The sequence below is a fragment of the Oreochromis niloticus genome, linkage group LG7 (assembly GCF_001858045.2).
Source record: "Oreochromis niloticus isolate F11D_XX linkage group LG7, O_niloticus_UMD_NMBU, whole genome shotgun sequence".
Lineage (NCBI taxonomy): Eukaryota > Metazoa > Chordata > Actinopteri > Cichliformes > Cichlidae > Oreochromis > Oreochromis niloticus.
Window position 1 is genome coordinate 24,715,374 of NC_031972.2, and position 22,289 is coordinate 24,737,662.

At 40.1% G+C, this 22,289-nt stretch overlaps 1 protein-coding gene across 3 annotated transcripts in view; it reads right to left on the reverse strand.

Annotated features, from left to right (window-relative positions):
• rimbp2a (RIMS binding protein 2a) overlaps positions 1–22,289 on the reverse strand; it is a 67,428-nt gene that overhangs the window by 35,439 nt on the left and 9,700 nt on the right. For all 3 annotated transcript variants that reach the window (XM_025909100.1, XM_025909098.1, XM_025909099.1), the window contains exon 3: positions 20,296–20,442. In XM_025909100.1, the coding sequence (XP_025764885.1) occupies positions 20,296–20,442 (147 nt within the window). The remainder of the gene's footprint in view (positions 1–20,295; positions 20,443–22,289) is intronic.

The following is a 22,289-nucleotide window of genomic DNA, read 5'->3' on the forward strand; positions in this document are numbered from 1 at the left end:
CTATTTTTTGTGCTATTGTATGTTTCACTGACTTGTTCTCCATCTCATTTTTTTTTTAATCTTTGTTGTGCTTCTCATTTGGATTGTTTGTTACCCTTTGACAGCTTAGTATAACAAACCTCAGTCTATCTACATTCTCTTTCGTATTATGCTTAACAGCGCTATGTAATAGCATATCGACACACCATACATCAGCGCAATATGCTCTCGTGAACCTGACTGTCATGAGTTAAAAAATGGCCAAAGCTTTGTATCACCTTCTGCAAGAGAAAAGACTGTGGAGCTCAGAGGTTTATGATCAAATTTATCAGTACAATAAATCGAGGAACTCAATAAACTCTGGACAAGAGGAGGAGAGAGAAAAACAGACATGGTGAGGGGCCAGCCAGATTCATTCATCTCTTTGTGTGCAGGCAGAGTGACAGCCAGGGATGTCAGAGAGACACAATCAAACCAAGACCGAGATAGAGAACAGACAAGGACAGGAAGACACAGAGACTGGTGAGTGAGTTCACTTGCTGCTGTTATTGTGTAACTCATGTCGCCACATCACAGCCCTGCAAACTACAGCGTTTTTCAATGTACAGAACCACACCTACAGCAGCAGTTACAAATCCTCCTGCTATACTGCTGTTAATTAAGCAGAAATGAAAAACAGGGAGATGTCAGTCTCAGTCATGCACTTCACTAAATCTCCAGGACACGGTCTTGTAGCAGACACCATAAGACAGGCGGGGAGGAGATGGACTGAATGTAATAGAAACCCTAAACTTTCTTTTGCTCAACTTTCTTTCCCGTCAAGGAAAAGAAAGTTTGAAACAAAAGACAGAGAGTAATAAAGAACCACAGAAAGAAAGAGAATGACCTTTTAAAGGCTTCTTTTTATGGGCCTCAGGAATGATGTCTGCTTCTCCACTTCCTCCCACTTCCAGTGAATCACACATTCACAGCTCAGCTTAACACTCCCTAACATCTTGTATACACACAGCTAAACTGCGAAGCCAAAGGACACACACATTTTCGTGCCAATTTAAACCTCCAATATCCACAAATAAACAAAGAAATCTGGTTTGACGATATGAAGGATATGGAAATGTGGTGTACTCTTAAGAAAAAACGCAATTTAACAGGGATTTAACAGCACTGACATCTGTGCAGAGCAAGCGAAAGTGTAGCAGGCATGTGTGAATCTTGAAATCTGTGTTCCATATGTGCATGCAGAGAGGCTGGATTGGCTTAAGGGAGAGGCATCAATACAGCTAATGTCTAATTCACTCTGATAACTTTCTTTCTTCCTTTCCATACTGTCATTTCTCATTGCCTACCACACAACACCCACACACACTGATACAGACTCTCCCTTCCATCACCATAATTATCATTCTGTCCCTAAAACCACAAATTTAGCTACTAAACCCACCTTAGCTCACGGCTGCCAGGCACCAAGGTCCTAAACTCTCAAAATGTTCTATGCATCTATATTACTGGCTCATATCTTACTTTCTTGTTGACACTTGCTTTAGGAGCTTCATAATAGTAGCATTTCCAAAAAATGAACTGGCACCTGCCACAAATAAGACAAATACAGTGTCTTTAAGCAATGATTCATCAAGTCATGAAAAAACAAGCTGCAGCTACATTATTTTGTTATATGGATTGCACTATTGTGTGAGTTAGACTATAAATATATCTTTATCCAGGCATGAAGATGCCCTTTTAAGAAAATATTTATTTTCTTATTTTCTACCACATTTTACTGACACAATGATGTAGGATACAGCAGAGTGGCTTAAAAGTAATCAAACTCACTGGATAATATATTAGCTATACCAGTTTAACTGCTTGTTAACAGAAATATTTAATGGCAGCGACTCAATGCATTTAGGCATGTAAACATCGAGCATCAGAATGGGGAAGAAAGATGGAAGAAGTGGCCATGACTGTGGCACGGTTGTTGGTGATGAGATGATATGCATATATGATAAGCATTTTAGAATCAGCAGAGCTACTGGTAACCCTCTCTGGGTTTATAGAGAATGGTCCGAAAATGTGAAAACATCCAGTGAAAATACCTTGTCGATCTGAGATTTGCCAGAATGCTTTGAGCTGAATGGAAAGCAACAGTAACCCAAATAACCACTTGTTACAACAAAAAAGGCACAGGCTCACCAAAATTGGACAAAAGAATATTGGAAAAACCTTCCCTGGTCAGTTATGTCTCGATTCTTGCTCCAGCTTTTCGAAGGTCAGATTAGGTATACTGTAAACAAGATGAAAGCATGGATCCATCCAACTTTGTATTAAAAGTTCAGTTGTTGGTGGCATTATGGTGTGAAGGATAGTTTCTTGGCACACTCTGGCCCCCTTAGTACCAACTGACCATTGTTTAAAGTTCACAGCATTCCAGAGTATTGTTGCACGTCCATCTCTTTGACCAGCTTATACCATAACCAGCAAGGTCCAGCTAATAAAATAGTCAGTGACTCTATATTATATTTGATCTACTTACTCAGATTCATACACACTTGAATCTAAACTGGGCTACATAGGAAAAAGAAAAATGGCAAATAAGTCCTTATGTCAATCACAGAGGACACTCAGCTGTGTCTGATGAAATAACAAATAATTAAAAAAAAATATTTAAGAGATTTAAATTCTTCCTTTTTTTTTAATAAAAAGCAATTAAGTGACATTAATTGCAGCATTCAAATATCCTTTGCAAGCTAATATAGGATTTTATGGATGTGATCTTGGATTTGCTGAATTTAGAAAAACACATTTTGGATCCTAATAGCAATATTAAATGTTGCAAAATAATACTTGAGAAAATAAGCCAGGAGATGATGCATTTCTAATGCAGAATTGATGGGGGATGAAATCATGATTGCAGAGATTTGTGGGATGGCTACTCCTGACTCTAAATAGGATTCTTGTGGGTAGAGGATTGGTGCTGTTTTCCCCAGGAGGATTGTCATTAATTAGATGTCATGGCGGAAACACTTTGTTCCACTTAACTGTGGGCGGAAAGACACACTGACAACATCTGCCGTCGTCACTGTGAGCAGCAAGTCACAAACAGAGATGTGCCCTTAATAGGTAATTACTACAGACATGACCTTTTTATACAAGTAAAATGCAAAAAGAAGTTCATGGCTTAAGTTTCTGACATTATATTCTCCTCACTGTTGACAAACGTTTGTATTTGAATGTAAATTTTACACCATTTTCCAGTCCAAAAGGCATTATCTCCCCTGGGTTTAAGATATATAACATTCATATCTTGCTACATTAGATTATCTCAGTCCTCTTTAAATCTTGAGATATTATAAACAGATTATTTCCTCCAGATCTCTTCATTAAACTCTGGACTGCCGTTGTGAGTGAGTGGTATAATAGCACATCTACAGTCAATGTATCTATGCATGCAGCTGTCCTTAATAACTGAGTGTGTGAGAGAGATTGTTCTGTACTTGTGGTTAGTGAGTGGACAAATTGGTAATGTTATATCCTCACTAACAGCTTCTGCAAGAAAATCGAGTTCACCACTATCTAATAGCTCATGCAGTCAGGACCATGGACAGCTCCTTGGCCTTAGTAATGCAGACCAGTGCAAACACCCTGAAAATTGACCTGGGGACTGTAAGTGTTACTTTTAACTTTTATTATTGGCCATAATTTTGAAAACAGAACAGCTGGTTTTGCTTTTATGTACATCTTTAAGGTTTAAATTTGAAGGGTTTTAACATCTATAAATTTGAAATAACATTTATGAACTTAATTGAAGAAAGATTTCAGTTTGAACTCATCCTTTAAAAACCTCTAAAAGCCTGCAATTATTTTACATCACACTCAAAGTACAGTATGTCAGCGGGCCACATAAGACAAAAGCAAGCCACCAGTTCTTTAATATCTCACTGTAAAACAACTGTGATATGGAACCAGATGGCAGAGTAGCATATCAGTGTAATATATGCAATCATTTATTACACCTGCGCACAAAATGAAATCAACAAGAGTAAAAAAATACAAGTGAGTAATGTGATGACTTGTAGGACTATACATGGAGTATATTTACTTACACGTCCTTGTGGGTTATGCTATGTAAGTAAGACTAAGAGGGAGTAAAGGATTCGAATTTATAAACACGAAAGCAATATAGGAAAAAAGATTGAGAAAAAAAAGAAAGAAAGAGAGAGAAGAAAGAGGTGCTTTATAGCGAGACATTTTCAGCTGACTGGATGTGGCATTTTTGGTCTACAGTTCATGGGAATTGGAGTCATTATGTCATTGAAAAGAGGTAGCAATAAGAAACATAAACTTCTTCAAAGGGGAGCATATTGGATGTATAATTTGCAAACTGTGTATCCTGGTGGATTAAATAAGGAATTTTATTCAAGTGTTTTGTTTGTTTTCGTCTGTGAGTATGCTTCAGTGTTTTGTGCACATTTTGTTGATTTGGTGGTTGGAGCGCACTGTTGGTTTTGCATGTTGACAAACTGTTAGTTGTTGCCACCTGTGCCTGTTACTGATTGGGTCCTGGTTGTGTTTTATGGTTGGCAGCACCCACTTGTATCAGAAACCCTGAGGAAAGCCTTATGCTGAAACACATCTGTTTTTTTCTTACTTCCTTGTAGTATTTAGTACAGTATACATGTAATTGTTAGCTCTCATGGAGTTCTCATTCATTATTATGATATCAGTGTGCTCACAAAGGCAGCGAAGAAGAGTGTAAACTAGGGTGTAGCAGAGTAGGATTTAAACTATACAAAAAAGTATCTTTGGAAATGTTATATTATATGTAACATTTCCAATAGAAGAACTCACAGTTTAGTGTTCGGAGTCAAGGATGTATGTAAATGTGTTTGGTGTAATAATTTTAGTAATAAATTTATACTCTTGTATTACTTTACTTTTTAACACAGCCGCTGTGACTCCTGTGGTAGAGCATGCTGTCTACCAACTGGAAGGTCAGGGGAGCGATCCCTGCCTACTCCGGTCTGCATGCCGTATCCTCGAAATATCCTTGGACAAGATAGCGAACCTTGAGTAGCAAATGTTAGACAGCACCTATGGAGAGATAAAAGTGCTGTCCACAGTGCACCTGAAGCACATCTGAACCAAAAGAAACCAACTAAATCACTTCAGTGCCAATTACAAAGCACTGAGCTACAACATAACACAAAAGAGTCTAAAAGAGGACACACTCTCAAGGTTAACTTTAAGACAGTTGTACATTGACACTGTATGTCCCCACTTAAGGAATTGGTTTTGAAAAGCTGGGACATTTTGGAGGATTTATTGTATAGTATTAGCAAGCTTTACACTTCAGCATAAAAGATGATATATAACACAGGCTTTGTCCTGTGAAGAGCTTAATAGGTGTTTGCCCTTTCGTGAGAGAATGTGTGACTTCCATCCCACTTGATCTTCAGCCAAACATTAGCTTCCTTGGCATAATGTAGTAAGTCTCAAGAGCATTTTGAGATCAGTCGTTTATAATGCAGTTAATACCATGCATTACTTTTGGATTGGTAGGCATGACACAAGAGCAAATGCTGGGTTATAACTGCGCAGTCCATTCACAACAAATGATTCGCGTTAACATTTAATATGTAGTAGTGTTTATGTGTGCTATTTTATTTGTAAAATCTGCTCTTCCGATGACAACTGTAACCTTCTGCATCGCAGATTGACTTAATATTGTTTCCCTTAGCATGGAATGTTGTTTTAGCAACTATACCATAATGTCATTTTTAAAAGAGGCTGTAAAGATGTCACTTTCAAAGCATTTTCAGCTGATTTCTCTAACCTGTACCGCTGATTATGCCTCTACAAGTGCCTCATTCATAAAACATAATTGAGTGGCCAATCTAGTTTTGAGAGTAGTGTGTGTTTGTGTAAACCCGTGTGTACGTGTGAGCAGTCATAATAGAACGTCACACAAGACCTATGAGGTCATCTCTTTTATTTGCAAACTGTGGACACAGATGGCATGGGGTAATACCAATACAGTGAAGCGTGAGCTGAAGTGTGTGCGTGTGTGTGTGTGCATGCAAGCATGAATGAGTTGCATAACTAGCATCTCCAGGCATATATTAGCCTTAAGCCCTTCTGCGCCCACTGTGTCACAGTGCAGACCTTTCAACTGAATCCCACGCATTTAAAACCCCTCGAAATAGCTCATGTAGTTAGAATACCTCATATGATGAACACGCTCCGTCACTTTAATACCGCAAGTTGTCCTAACATACGATACAATAACAATCTGGGGAATTTTCACACACATGTAAATAAAGGCTTGAAAAAAATGTCTACATATGAATTATGTGACTCACTCCTGCACATCTGTAGCCTATATGTAGTCCCAGACTTTTAAATTTAACACAAAAAGCTCCACTTCAGTTCAATGTGGCAACCAAAATTTTATGCACATTTACAATCCTCTTGGAGGGAAGAAATCACAGTACAGTCTTTTGCATTTAGTAAAATCGCACATATACAGATTCTTCTTGAATATGTAGTTTAGAGTTTTGCTCACCTTCTAAGCAGAATTCAAACAGCTACCACCCTCACCTCTCTATACCATCAGCAAGACCAAGAGCAGGAGACCATCCAGGGTTTTATTCAGTGAAAAAACCAGAGTAGAGGCAGGGAGAGGCCGGCGCTACAGTCAGAAGAGATTAACTTCTCCTCCACGTAGCAAAACATCCTCACTCACGTCACCCTTCAAGCTACTTTGCCACTTCTCTCCTTACTCCTTGAGCTCAGCTAAGATAATACTGTAAACTGTAGTATTTGCACTTGTTTATTTGTGTTACGGTGCTTGCTTTTGACTCAGCAGCAAACCGGAGTTGACTTTTTCACGTCAGACATCTCAAAGTTTCAAGCCTGAGGCAAGGTAACAAGTAACTACAGCTGTTCCCCAGCAGGGGCACACTTCCCCAAATTTGCAGCAGCTATCAGGCCCCTCTTCTGTCAAACCAGCTCCCAGATCAGATTTAAGAGACAGACACTTCAGGTAACCCTGAACCATCCCTTTGTTATGTTGCAATAGGCTCAGGCTGCTGTGGGAACGTCCCATGATGCACTGCGCATTTCTTCTTCACTCACCTCTTTCCACTTTTTGTGTGTTTACACCTGTTTCTCTCTGTTCTCTCCTCCTCTCCCCGTCACACCCCAGAGGTTTCTTTCTGTTAAAAGGGAGTTTTTCCTTCCTGCTGTCGCCAAGTGCTTGCTGACAGGGGGCCGTCTGATTGTTGGGGTTGTTTCTATTGTAGGGTCTTTACCCTACAACAGAAACTGTCTTGAGGCATCTGTTGTTGTGAATTGGCGCTATATAAAAATAACGAGATTGAATTGAACTGAACAAGCTACATTCTCCAAAATTAAATCATTGTCTGTAGTTTTACTTTTTCTTATTTTTAACACATTTCACCAACCAAAACAAAGCATTTCATTAGCCAAAACTGTGACAGATGTTACAACTCTGTATTACTACAAAATGATAAAAAAAACAAAACAACTTTGGGCACAGACAGCTTGCACTTGTTTTAGCTATAAACATGCTGAACAGAAAGAGACAGAGTGTCAGAAAAATGTGTGGGTAACATTTGATGTAAATATGTTTTAAGCTTTAATATTATACTAATTATGACCCCATTCTGGTCACAAAAGCTCTTAAATCATCAGGTGGAGAACCAGAAACTAAGAATATGCAGAGGGTCCTGTAATGTAAGTAAGAGTAGCAGCCATGGCTTCCACCAAGTGCTCACCAAAAATAGGCATCAGAAGCACAAACTGGTATATGATATAAAAAGCATTCAGCGTGAAAATGATCTTAACAGGGCGAGGAAAAAAGAGTGAGCCCAGGTGTGCAAACTGAACTATATATGCTGTGTAGGAGTGATCCAGCTGGACAGAACATGCACAGCCCTCCAGGGAAAACTCTGGCTTCCCTTAAGAGTACAAATGCCCCACAGGAAACATTAAGGCATGGGAGTGTAAACACTGAAGTGTGTGTCTGTGTGGTATGTGTAAAAATGTGGAAGCAGGCTTTAAGAGTGAAATCAGGCCCGACTGACATGGGCAGTAAGGCTTCAAGTCACACTTATGACATAACACATTTGATGTGAACACGACCTATTGTTCCCTCCAGCCACGCAGAGAATATCAGAGGGTTGGAAAATAAGTTCGGAGGAACATCAGTGTAATGCTAATGAGGAGCCCAGGAGCTGGTTAGGGATTACATGTGCTTGGATGGAACTTAATGCTCACATAATGCTTGGGTGGACCTTCATGTTCAGAATAGAAAAGTGCATGCACACACACACACACACACACACACACACACACACACACACACACACAGACAAACCAGCACATAACTCCTCAACCAAATTTTAAAAACTTGCTCACATATACACACACACTAAGCAATGAGGCGAAGGATGCACATACCCAGTACCCACAGACACACACTCACATGACCCCAATCTGCAGCAAAACATACCACATAAATGCTAAATAATTTAGATCTGACCCCATTGTGCAGTTGCTAAAATGTACAGTACGCTTAAAATACATTAGCAAAGCCTCAGCACAGGTTTCTTCACCAATGTTTCAACCATAGACCCCTTACACATGCAATATATTTGAAACAGCATGCACTGTATGTATATATAAGGTACATATCCAGTGGTAAATAGTGCAAAGCATTTTCATACTCATCGGGAGACACTTTGAAATCATGCAAAGCACTTTTATCAGTTATATTAGTGCATGCTTCTTTCTATTGTCACTACAGCTTCAAATTAATTATAATACTTTCGTTTTTAACCTATCTGCCACTGCGCACTGAAGCTCTTGAGTACAATTCAGAACAGAGTATGCTGCAGAGCCAGCCTCAAAAGTTGGTTTTTAAAATAATGAGAGATCAAGAGTTAAGCTGACTTGAATGCTTAACTTTGGAAGGATACTTAGCAGCGTTTCTGTGACTGATTAACGTTTGTCAGCAGTTAATTTTTGTAGCCTTTGTGTTTGTTATTATTTAGTAATTTAGTAACTTAAGTAACAAATTATATCTAAATCTTTTCATAGTGCAGGTATAGACTTAGTCTGTCTCTTATATTAGCACTGTGTGAGCCACCAGATGGTTGATTTTGTGAGCAGAGCAACAAAAGAGCTGCAGTGCAGCATGGGACAAAGAATTAGCGCTACTGCCGCTACATTTGGCCTTTAAACAAAGCATGCAAAGCAGCACTTAAAACTCCCCTGGACTTCTGCCTTGTCACAGCTGTTTCAGAGTGTGCGATGAAAAAAAAAAAATCTAACAACACTCACATCTGAGCAAAAACCGCACATCTGGTTCCCAGCGCTGAGTTATAAAAATGTTCTTGCGGCTTTGATTTTACTGCATAACAACAGACTGATTTGCATCCGCTGATTTCTCCAGAAATAGATTTAGGATTCAAGGACAAAAGTATAGTTTTACAACTGCTCCTGTGACACCGTGTGGTAGATGAGTCTTAAGTCTCTACTGAGCAGGACTCAGTGTCACAGAGCAATAGGTGACACTTACAGAAGCACAGGTCCTGTCATGTCATCTATGTCCAAACAGGAGCGCCTGTCTGACATTGTGTACTTCTCTATCCCTCCTTCCTCCTTCCAGGTGCCCTTGATGTTCAGTTCACTGAAGGTTTCTGTCTTATGTTTAATCATTCAAGCCTTCCCAGACACACGACACTAGGGACTAAATGAAAGGGAGAAGAAGAATGGCTGAGAGACAAAAAATGCAGCAGTGATAGAGGAGCAAGACAGGAGATATTTGGAGTGTAAAAAAGAATTTTTGAGGGTGTTAAAATATTACATATTTATATTAGAAGGAAGGTGAAATTTAGTTAAAAACTGCAATCAGTATCTGATTTTTTTGTTAATCAAAGCTAACCTTCTCTAAATAGGTATTGTTTAAGTAATAAAACTACATTTTTTTGGCACTTAGCTTTTATTGGATTGTGAAAGCCAAGCGGGACAGGAAAGCATGGAGAGAGACACACACCAGAGGGCCGTGGGTCAGACTCGAACCCGGGCCACTGCTCTCCAGTCATGCGGGATGTGATCGCCTGCTCACCTACTGACATATACTGGCACCCAATAGTAACGACATTTAACAGCTGTAACTCACTAAGGAAGTTAAGGAAATTGGGCAGTCTGCCTAATACTACTCATCATGTTACACAACTAATTGATTGACTGATTGATTGATTGAAAGGCCTTGGAATTCAATAGGAGCAGCTGGAACAGCTTAAGCATAATCAAGACGGTATTAAGAGGAAGAGAGACGACAGACTGGGAGAGAGGTGTATAATCAAAAGAAAAAGCAGCCTGAACACAGCGAGAAAGGTGGGAAAAAAAAACTTAGAGGGGACAGTGGGGGGACTGTTAGTGATGTGGAATTAACAGGCTTTTATCGGCATGTTGCTTTGCCAAAGGGCTCACCTAGCCTGACAGTGTCACGCTGGGATTATGTAGCAATACAGAACCAAATAGGCCTACAAAATTAAGGTTTTTTGAAAGAAAACCTCAAGCTGCTACCCCTGCTACCCGACAAATATGCCAAAAATATAAACAGCATTGTATAACTTGGCTCAGAGTCCCAGAAGCTTTTAGGAATATTATCCAGAGGACTTCTACATGTGTCCTTAAGTGATTCTCAGTTACAGTGATATAGATTTCAAACAGGTCCAGCAGTAAATCTTGACTACCTGGAAAAACAACTAAAAACACATTTGTTTTACTACCTGATGATGTAACCAGAGAGCACACACTGACACTCAGTGAGTTAGTTAGAAAGTGGCTAAAGCAAATCACTGCTCAAGTACAAATCTGCACCTACTTATTCCATGGGATGGGATACAACTTTTAAAAAAAGAAGCAAATACGCACCATGCCTGACAACATAAATCAAGCACTACTCATCATTTTGTTTATTCGACTGTCTGTATTTAGACTTCAGAGACATCCATTTTCCACTGATATTAGTTCTTTCTCCCCTCACTTTCCTCCACTGCCCCACCCTCCTGCCTCTGCAGTACTCTGTGTCTTTCCTTTATCATAACTTCTATGTATCTTGAAATGCTGCCCACAAATGCTCCTTTATTGTTTTTATCTCTGTCATCCTCCCACCACCACCACCACCCGCTGGCTGGGTGACAACACGTACGCTACCAATCAATACAGCGCTCACTTGCATTCGGGGCATGTGGAGGTACACATGTTGCGTGAACACACACAACATGGATAGGAGTGTGGTGAAGGTTTATGCGGTTGCTATAGAAACTGCTCTCTTTCAGGTATGGTGTGTCAAGATGAAAAAAGTAGCAATGAACTATCACATGCAACATATCTTGTGCGCTGAGAGTCTGCACACAAGCACTGCAAACAAAAGCCTTCCATACTGAGGATGCACATTAAGATACACAGCTGTAAGATATGAAATATGCATTACAAAAAACACACTGAAGACAGACAGAATATCATGTGGATTTCCAGTAATCCAGCCTCTTCATTTATAATAAAGTGAAATTGTGCACAAGTATGTATTTAAAGACATGTAGTCTAGAATAAATTTGATTGTATGTCACGTCTGCTGGCATACGCTGTCTTACTCTCTTAGTAGATGCATAAAAATTGATATGTGCTGCCACACCCCTCCAAGGCTGTGACTATAGGGATTATTGCAGAGCCTGTATGTCTGGAGGAACATTTTGATTAGTCAAGGAGGCTGTCTTTTGGCTGCCAGACTCCCTGATTATCTCGAGAGAAGAGCAGGAGAGAAAATCAGTTGTAAGACTGAAAACACATGTTTCATTTCCCCTGTCTTCTTTCCTCTATCTCTCTCCTTCTTGCCCTCTGGCATCCAACTGAATGTCGGTTGGCAACGCCGACCAGCCTGCCGCATGAAGATGAAGAAGTAGAAGGAGAAGAAAACAGGGAGGAATAGTGCAAAAAGAGCAAGGCATTCGAATCCTCACCGGGAACAGAAAAGGCAAAATTACTGTACACAGAGAACAAAAGTGATGCCAAATGTATAAAACAAAATGCAGTAAAGTAAAACTGTAGCGCTAACAGTACACTATTCGTCCACTGGTGTCTCACCCACCCACACAACCATATATTCAAACATATGCAAGACGAAGGTATATAACACACTCACTTGTTCTTAGCATGCACGTACAGGTTCAAACACATTTCCTGAAGAGGTATTACAATATTTGCTAAGTAGCTGGTAGTGTAGTGATAGCTCTCATGTATGAGAGCTGTCTCATGGCTCAAATCTCTGCTCTATGAATTTAACACAACTGTCAACTGTTTTCGTATCGTGAAACAATTCCAAGGAGATTAAAAGAAGCATTCCGCTTTCCATTAAGTTTTTATTTCCAGTCATCATATTGTCATCATATTTAACTTTTACCAAAACTTTTGCATAACCATTCCCATTCATTAGGCGGATGTTTTAATTGATTATAACCTACATAGCAGAGCAGTCACACCAGTGCTCACTAAACATGCCACTTATTTTTGAAGATTTCGTGCATAAAAGAAAAGTGCTTCACGTATTATGAGGTGAATAAATTTAAATACTACTCTCACTTAAAGTCTACCCTCACTGTCATAAACCAGTGGCCAAAATAAAAGAAACGCCACTCAGTAGTGGTGTAGTTCAATAACCCCTTAATCTACAACCTTCCAGAAAGCCAGACGAAATAACACCTCTCTCAAACATTTATAGCCTCTACGAAGGCGGAATTTATTGCAAGATTGTTTTATTAGACTGCAGACCATTTAGCCACTATAGTGTATATAGTAGATCACTTTGCCAAGCACTCACAGGCACACCAAGACCTTTAGTAAGAGACTTTCCTCGTGTGAATAAACAACCAGCGGAGAGCAAGCGTGAGTCAGTCATGAGTGGGTTAATATTCATCACCAACACCTGGCAACCTCTCAGCAGGCAGCAACCAGGAAAAGCTCAGGTTACCGGAACTGACAACGCCAAAGCACACACACACACACCGAAAATCAAATTTGTAGCACCACCTATTCCAATTTGTCTGTCTTCCCGCATTTCCAAGTGTCTATACGTCTTGTTTTACACACAGTTCTTACATAAGCACACAATGAGAGGAGGATTTATTCATTATTTAACATTTGACAGCAGTCACAAGGCAGCAGCACTCCTTCAGAAATCCATGCAGACACAGATGCACACAATATCCTTATCATGCACTAAGCACACAATTAGACCATACACTGTAACCCCACCCCTCACCCCTCCATACACACCCACACATCTCCAAACAGGTGGCTCTGCCTCAGCCAGGAAACCGGGAAGCTGGATGTTGCTTTCTTCTCATTACATCCCAAAAGAGACAAAATGTACAAATCCTCCCCTCCTCTCAGTCTCCCTGTGCACATCTGTCTCCTCCTGCAGCCACTGCACAGACAGGTTTTCCCCAGCTGCTTGGCTAAGCTAACCCTGTGCACTATATATAGGACTCAACAGAGCTAAATCAGACACAAACACACTCGAGCCGGTGATGCGGAGACAAACAGCAGCACTGAAGAGGAAGCAGAGTGATGATAAAGGCTTTGTATTTACCGTTCGCGCCGCCTTAGCACAGGAGCATCTTTACTGAGGTGTCGCTTACTCCTTCTTCATCCTTGCTCTGATCTCCTCCCTTCTTCCGCGCTCTGTATGGGTGGGGAATTGTCAAACGGCTGCAGCAGCGGCAGCAGCAGCATCAGTAGCAGCTCTGGGGCCTCTCTCGCTCTCTCTCTCTCTTTTACTCTCTTTCCTCCGCCCCCTCTCCACACACTCTTTCCTAGCCTCCCGTTCCTCTCACTCTCTCTCCCCACCCCCAAAGACCCTCCTTCTTAACAACCTTCCTCCATCATTTTCTCCTTTTCTCTCCTGCGTTCTCTCCCCTCGTTCTCCCTGGACCTGCATGTGTTTGCGGCGAGCTGCACAATTCCACTCTGTTGAATAAAAATCAACACCGCTACAGCTATCAGTGACATCAGGAGTCCACAGAGGAAAGGTGTCACTGGCAATTGGAATATGAACAACCAAATAGACCCGCCCTCATGTCCGCTTCTCCCAATTTCATGTCTTAAGTCGTGGCACTAATTTAACAAGGTCTTGACTGATGCTGCTTTTTCTCATTTTGCCTTTTCTACTAAGATACACATCTAATAAACGTTTATGGCATTAATAAATGAGGCGTAGCGTTAGCTGGCAGGTTTTGTAGTTATGGCTGTGCAAAAGCCTGTGTATAATATTTATACATTATATTACAGGAGTTTTATTGTTTGTTTTTACAGTATTCTAGTAGGATTTATGTCTCACGGTGTCTTTAAGTGGTGCTCTGCACTCTTATGGTCACAGGTTATATGTATATAAAAATCATCTGGAGAAGTGATACCAATGTGTAATTCCTTTCTTCCTTTCTAATTGCCAGTGGGGGACAACTTTACGGTTGCAAAATACCTCTGATTGCATAAAGTCCATGAGAAAACTACTCCACTTCTCACTTGAATGTTGCCCTTGGTATACACTTTCCTGGTGGGTTTATGGTCTTAGTCTCTAGTTTCAACTCTTACCGGTGTACTGTTTGCAAAGTTTCATCCGCATTAAAAATCCAAGAGGGCTATAAAGTAGGCTGTGCTTTGAGTAGCTGCTTTATGAACATGCTGTGTAGTGTCCCTTTGTTTCTCAGATCACCCACCCTTTGCCCCTTCAGAACACCAAGGAAGCAGATGTGAAAAGCTTCATTGCCAGTCATTGGTTAGTACCAATGACTGGCATCACAGTGGCTACATATGGGAAAAGCTGGCCAAAGATGCTGAGAATCCTAGCTGCACACAAAAGCACCTGAACAATGATGCAATCAAGAACAACCAGACGTCCCAATGTTTCCAATATTCCTATCTTGTAACGTCACTGTCTATAAATATCTCCTAAACTATGTCCAGAACAATCTGGTCTGTGATGAGGGAGCCCCTGCTCAGGGCAGCTACACACACTAGGGGTTTGACCTGACCAGTCACCCAGCACATTTTGCCCCCCTTATTGATGCTGGCAACTTTTCCAACTTTAGCCGGAGGCAATAATGCTGTGTGTGTTGTGATCAACTGACAGATTCTTGTAAACCTTGTGGAGGTTTTATCAAGAGTTTAATCATTTACAAGAGTGAGAATTTATCCATTTGCATTGTTAATGAACTACAATAAATAAAAGAACTGACATAGTTTGACATCTTCCAATTTACAATTTTAGCAAAACATAAAAATAAAAAATGAAAAATGTAAACTTTTTGGTTTTTGCATGCTATGTCACAATACAGGTCACTCTATGGTTATATCTGTGTACTTTCAATATAATTATTATTATAACTGTTCATAAAATCTTATTACACAACTTCCCGAGTTCTTAAAAACTTGTAGCCAAAAATGTGGCAGAAAAAGAAAGAAATAATACAAAAACTAATTTTGTGAGAAACACTGTAATCCATACGGCTATCACGGCTAAAAATCAATTGTATCAGCCCTGTCACAATGACCAACACCTTATTCATAATCAAGTATACCAAACATATTTCACAGCTGTGTTTTTAGGCTGCAGAGAGTGAATGTTTCATAGGATCATTGCTCCACATCCGTGGGCTGACACGTTGCCTGCTGAGATGCACAGACTGTATATAAAAGATGGGTCTGGATTGCAGGTCTGAAAAATGAAGCCAACATGAAAGTGCCTAAAACGTGCTTTCTTTCTAAAGGCCAACAGGGAATGACTCCTGTGGCTGCAAAAGGAAGTCGCATTGTGTAGCAGTCTGAAGTCACAAGTTTTATCATATAAACTAATGTTGCTTTGTTTTTTCAATTTTATGAGCGTTCCAAGTGCGATATAGTTTCAAAGATTTTGACTTTAACCTTTAACTAAAACACAGCACACCCTTGCCAACTCTGCCTGCACTGCACTGTCAGACTTATATTGTTGTAATAGTTATACTGGCATAAACTTTCCATGATGTGAATGTGGGTATGCCAATGTTAACCACTAAAATGATTTTATCCAGTTAAGGTGATTTTGAGTTAATCCAGGAGGGCCCTATATTTTGACTGTACTGTTTTTTAATTTTATTTTATTTTTTTGCATTTTTTCTTTCTAATGCAGCAGAATTTAGTTTCCTGTGTTACTAATGGTTCAAATCTCTCACAAACCAACTCAGCCTTGCCTCTCAAACTTTGTCTCCAAACCACTCAGCCTGAGCTGTCCCTCTGATGTCCTCATTTCTAATCCTGTCCCTTCTGGTCACTCCTGCATCTTCAACTCTGCCACCTCCAGCTCCACCTCCTGTCTTTTAGTCAGTGTCACACTTTCAAAGCCATAGCTCATAGCAGGTATATATTATATGAGAGACAGAGTGCCATTTGGTTGGAATCAAAGGTCAAATGTGTTCGCTCGGTTCTGGTTATTTGAATCTGTTCTTGTATATGTTGTATTTATGTTGTATTCTTGGCACCATAAGGAAATGACATGACATTGACATCAGCTGACACTGGTTTTATCATTTAAAAATTATTAGGTCATGAGCTAGAAAGCAACTCATCTGAAATTTTGTCTGGAAGGAACTGTCAGAAGATGTCTCAATTCGATCGTGGCCAGGCACGGCCCGCCCTGATTTACATCATATCTGCTTAGATTAGCGCAAACATGAAGCTGCACAGGCCAGGCCAGTGGCGTCAGTCAACCTCTCTGGCTGGGTGTGGACACTGAGTATGTGTGTTTGTGCTTGCGTCTACATTGTACTGAGCTGTTCTCTCTCCATTATCAGATCTTTTTCAGGACACTGTGAACGGTGCTACAGAAAATAGCCATTAAAGTTGAATAACATATTTTTTAAGCAACTTTTTTAATTCATCATTAAAACTCATCCCACAGGTTTTAGAGGTCAATGTGGTGCGACCTGTTGGTTTTGTTGTTCTCTTTTTACTGTTTCTCCTACAGGGTAAAGGTCAGTGTGCTCAGCTTTAGCTCTCAGCAGTTTTACTTAGGTAAAAAAGGCAAGGGGATGAACTGGGAAATGAACCGGGGGGGGGGAAGGGGGATAATGTAGTCATACAGGAATATCTTACAGAACACACCTGGGATGAATTGAGTTAGAGAGGAGTAAAACACATCTTTTTAAATGTCAGCTGATACAACAACCTTGTGAGTCAAAACAGTGTGAGAAAGTGGGCGGTGATAGTGTTATTCCTGCTGAGTTGTGAAGTTAATTTCAGCATACTGTTCTATTGTTAACCTCGTTTTATTCGTGTGTCATTGATTGGAAGAACTTAAGATACAGATTGTGGGGTCAGGTAAAGCAACACAGCCATTTAGGATTATTGATTAGCCGTTGCTCCTCTTTGCACCAGCACAACTCATATCATTGTGAGGCCTCTCATCTTAGTGGGCCAGCTGCTAGCAGTACACAATTGTTGCCATAGGGATGGTGTCCAGGGAGACAGCTGTGGCCTTTTAGCAGCAGCCACACAACAGACAGAAGGTCATTCCTCACCGAGGGAACCTTTCTCCAACTGTCCATCACAGATTGTTTCCAGGCAACAGGTCAAAAGCCTTTTTTTTCCTTCTTCCATCTTCGCTGTGTTTCCTCTTGCCATTTAGGGAGCAAAATAACAAATTAAATTCAAGAAAAAACAGACACATGGGAATATAACTAATAAGCAGGCGATGAAATTAAGTTTCAGCGTCACAGCAAAGATTCAATTAAAAACTGTGAAATAGTAGCTTATACAACTTCCTGGCACCCTGGTCTCACACCTCCCTATAACATATTAGCACCTTTTTAAATTGACATGGGGCAAACATGTTAGCAAACTGTTTCCTTTTACTCATCCAGTTAATACTGACCCAACATGAGCATTTCAGCTATCTCTATTAGTCCTGAGTCTTCAGGTAGTAACAGACTGACTCCACGCCAAAAAGGCCCATGAAACCAAAGAGAGTGCTCACTCTAGGTTTAGGAGAAAACGCTGGCCCAAATAAGAGTAATTTAAAATGTTAAAAAGTTTTTTAAATATTTTCACAGTTTATTATAATCTGAAATTGTATGCTACTATTGTTACCTTGGGAATATGTGATTATATAAGTGCATTTAGGTATGCAGACATGGTCGAGATAACCTATTCAAGTTCAAACCCAGCATCAGAATGGGGAAGAAAGAATTTAAGTAAGAAACTCCTGATCTACTGAGATTTCTGAAAAACAAGCATCTGTTGGGTTTACAGAGAATGGTCTGAAAAAGAGAAGATATCCGGTGTGAGGCACTTCTCCAGGTGAAAATGCCTTGTTGATACTAGAGGAGAGAAGCCAGACTGCTTCCAGCTGACAGGAAGGAAACAATAATTCAAATAACCACTCGTTATAACCAAGGTATGCAGAACAAATCTCTACACCAAACCTACAAGCAGAAGGGCTACATCAGCAGAAGACAACACCAGGTGCCCCTCCTTGGTCATTGTTGCTGCAGCATTTTGACGGTAGGGTAAAAATCTAGGGTAAATAACATGAAAGCATGGATCCATCCTGCCTTGTATCAATGGTTCTGGCTGCTGCTGCTGATGAAACAGTGTGATAGATATTTTCTTGGCACACTTTGGGCCCCTCAGTACCAGCTGAGCAGCATTTAACCTCCATGGGCCTATCCAAGTATTGTTGCTGACCATGTCCATCCCATTGTGACCACAGTATACCCATCTTGGCTACTACCAGTGGGATAACACACCATGTCACAAAGCTAACATTACAGTGAGTTCACTGTACTCAATGGCCTCCAAAGTCTTTAGATCTCAGTAGAATTGAGCACCTTTGGGATGTGTTGGAAGAGTAGATTCTTATCATGAATGCACACCTGAGAAATTTCCAGCAACTGTGTGATGCCAGACCTCAAAATCCAGGAAACAGTTCTGGCGCACTACCATATTTCTTCTATATATCTTCCATCAAAGTGTGTTTTATTGGAATTTGTTATTAGGCATCTTTTGACCATTACTCTTTACCTTTAGCCCAGTTGGAAAGTTATTAAGAGTGGCTCATAAAATACACAAATAAATAAGATTGTTTTCAGCATTCTCAACAAGAGACGTGATGGAAGGGCTATCCAAAAATAGGCTCTTTTTGGTTTCTTTTAATACCCCGACAAAGTGTAAGCCCACAGTGCATCTGCTTAAGGAAATGTGTAAGAATGAACCCTCTCTCATTACTGAGCTTCTCTTTGATCCATAGCTGAGTCTGTCTTTGCATGAATGACCATGGTGCAGTGCTGACTGTGTGAGTGAAGCAATCAGCAGCGACACCAAAAAGATTGTCAGGCACCCAGCTGGATTGCCTCCTAACAGTATCTCCCGTATTTAAAAATAGCACGCACACACAAAAATTACATAACATTACTGCTTATGTTGTGGTTACTTTGAATGTTAGGGAGGAAAAAAAAAAATAAAAGACAAGTTTTGCTTTGACGGTTTTCTGTTTACACAGAGAGAGTAGTTTATCAGAAAGTTTTACACATAACGTTACTTCTCAGTGGAAGAAAGACTGATGGGAGACAGAAAGTTTGGTTATTTTGTCATTTGTACAGTATCTAGTTTTAATAAGTTGTGGCAGAAATATCAGTAGGTTGTGGCAAATTTTCAAATATGAAATTATGTAATTGATGTATTTATTTTAACTTGAAAAACACATTCAAATAAAACAAATTAAAAGGCTGCAAAGGAGGAATGAAGCTTGCGGATTTCACTCTCGAACTGATTTCAAACGATCGCCGCTCATAGCAGCAGCAGCAGCAGCCACTACGCTCTGTCAGTTCCCCTCTGTCAGTGTGTCAGCACTCCTGCTAATGGGCATGTTGCCAAGACAACGGCTCAAACACCTTGCCATCTGGGACCACCTGGTGGAGGCCTCCAAAAGACAACTTCACTAACTTGACTTCACTACACAAATACATGCATGAAGGCAGGATGCAAACTGGCACTCGCATCTACAACACACACCAAACCACCCGCCTATCTATTTTGCACTGAATTATGCTAGCCTACTCTTTTAGTAATATTTCATCTGGTATATCCAAGCCAAAAGAATATATATCATTTGAAATATGACTGCGTTAGCTGTTAGAAGAGACAGACAAATGTCTGTGGAAAATGACATAACTGGGGTTCATAAAGTAGCAAGCATACCACTTTCTTATACTGCTGTTTCTCCTGGCGAAGTGTGGTTACTTCAAGCTTTAGAGCTCGGTTTCTCTCCTCCAGCAGTCGAAAGCGGCCTGCGTGGTAGACAGTGGAGTGGCCTGTAGCTTGCTGAGATGAAACCTCATATCTTGACTGCAAGACAAATAATAAAGATAAGAATAACCAGTGTTGAACATTCCTGTATTATTACATTCAATATAATTTTAGTAGCAGCTGTAACAGTGCTGGTAGAGCCAGGCTAACGCTTCTGTGACGCAGTCCTTCAAGACCAACGTTATCCTGCTGCTAAGATGTTACAAGTGATCATGTTCATATGATGCCATGCAGGTTTACAGGTTTAAAGCCTCAGTCACACTGGGGACCAGCTGGTTACCCCCAGGCACCACTGGTTGTTAGGATAAATGTGTATTCCATGACACCAACCACCTAAATGAACATCTGAACTGTGCTCATTTAAGTACAACTTAAAACTTTTGCAAGTATTTTGTTTTACACTGGGCATATCAAACTCATTTTCCATGCAACGAAACTACATGATAAATGTGTAAAATTACAGAAAAATTCTGGTAGTCCAGTGCCCAGATGGTCCTGTAAATTTTCATTATTTAAAAGAAAATGACTGTTTTTTCTGTGAACTCCCGAATAAAAAAAGGAAAAAAAATTATATATATATTAGATAGTGAAAAACAGGAACTTTCTGTCATTTAATTGTTTATCTATTACATAATTACTTTGCTGTAGTATTTATCCATGGGAAAAGCTGTAAAAAGTTTACAAATCTATGCACTCCTTCACATTTTCCAGAGCCATCCAGTGGTCCCGATTGGAGTCTTTGCCAGGCCAATTCTGGCCCCCTGGATTTATGTTTGATACCTCTGTCCTAAACCAAAATACTAAATCAAATGTGACCCTGTGCATATTAGCAAAGATATTATCCATAGGGAAACATGAAAGTGTCTGTCTATTATCATCTAATGGCAATCACCCAAAACCTTAAAAGCGAAACTCAGGTGGATCTCATGGAAAATGTGCAGGGGACAAGTTTTGTCACGAAATCCTCCAGTGTCTATAAAACAATCTGTTGTCCACACAGGAGTCATCACCCTTGTAACAATATTTAAACACACAATCACATTATATTATTAATGTGGATATCAGTGCCAAGTTTACTAGATTTACACCAATTAAGTCATGAGATATTTCACTACAAAACCTGGCAACCTCATGGTGACCTAACAGGAAACGTAAGGAAACCATTATCTGCATAAAATCATCTGGCAGTTTATCCAAGTTATTTAACCGACCAATTCACTTGATTAATATACAGTAAAGAGAATCCATATTGACAGTGTTTCTTACAACAGTCTACTACTTCAGTCCCATATGGTCAGTGACAGGAAAGGGATTAGCGGGTCTGATAATGAAGCTGCTGCAGCTCAGTCTGCACATCAGTGTATTTTTTTAACATTTTCTTGATGGCATAAAAAAAGCCTTTAGAATCCAAAATTTCACTTGCTTAAATTCTCAGTGGAAATGTAGTGCATATCTGCAACAGGCAGGCTGGAAGCATCCCTTGTGCTGCTGAGTTAGTCTTCTTTCATGAAAGACATCCATCGGAGCAGTTTGGTGGCACTTTTCCATTCATAGCTGTCGTGTTTTGGAATAGAACTGCTATGCTGTCAATCTTTTTTCAAAATTTCCAATCATGCTGGAGCTACCAGAGGGACTGTAGATAGCAGAGGTATTAGGCAGCTTTTTTGCTGAAGTGAGAGAAAATCTGATTTAAGATACAGTAAAATGTATCTGTGCCTCCAGGAATTAAACACAACCCCGAAGATAGAAGGATGCATTTTGCTCTGATATATATATATATATGTGTGTGTGTGTGTGTGTACAGAACATTCCCCTGTACGTAAGGCTAAAGAAAGATTTGGTGCTGTGCTACACTCTGCTTACTTTGAGTATTACAGGAAAATGCT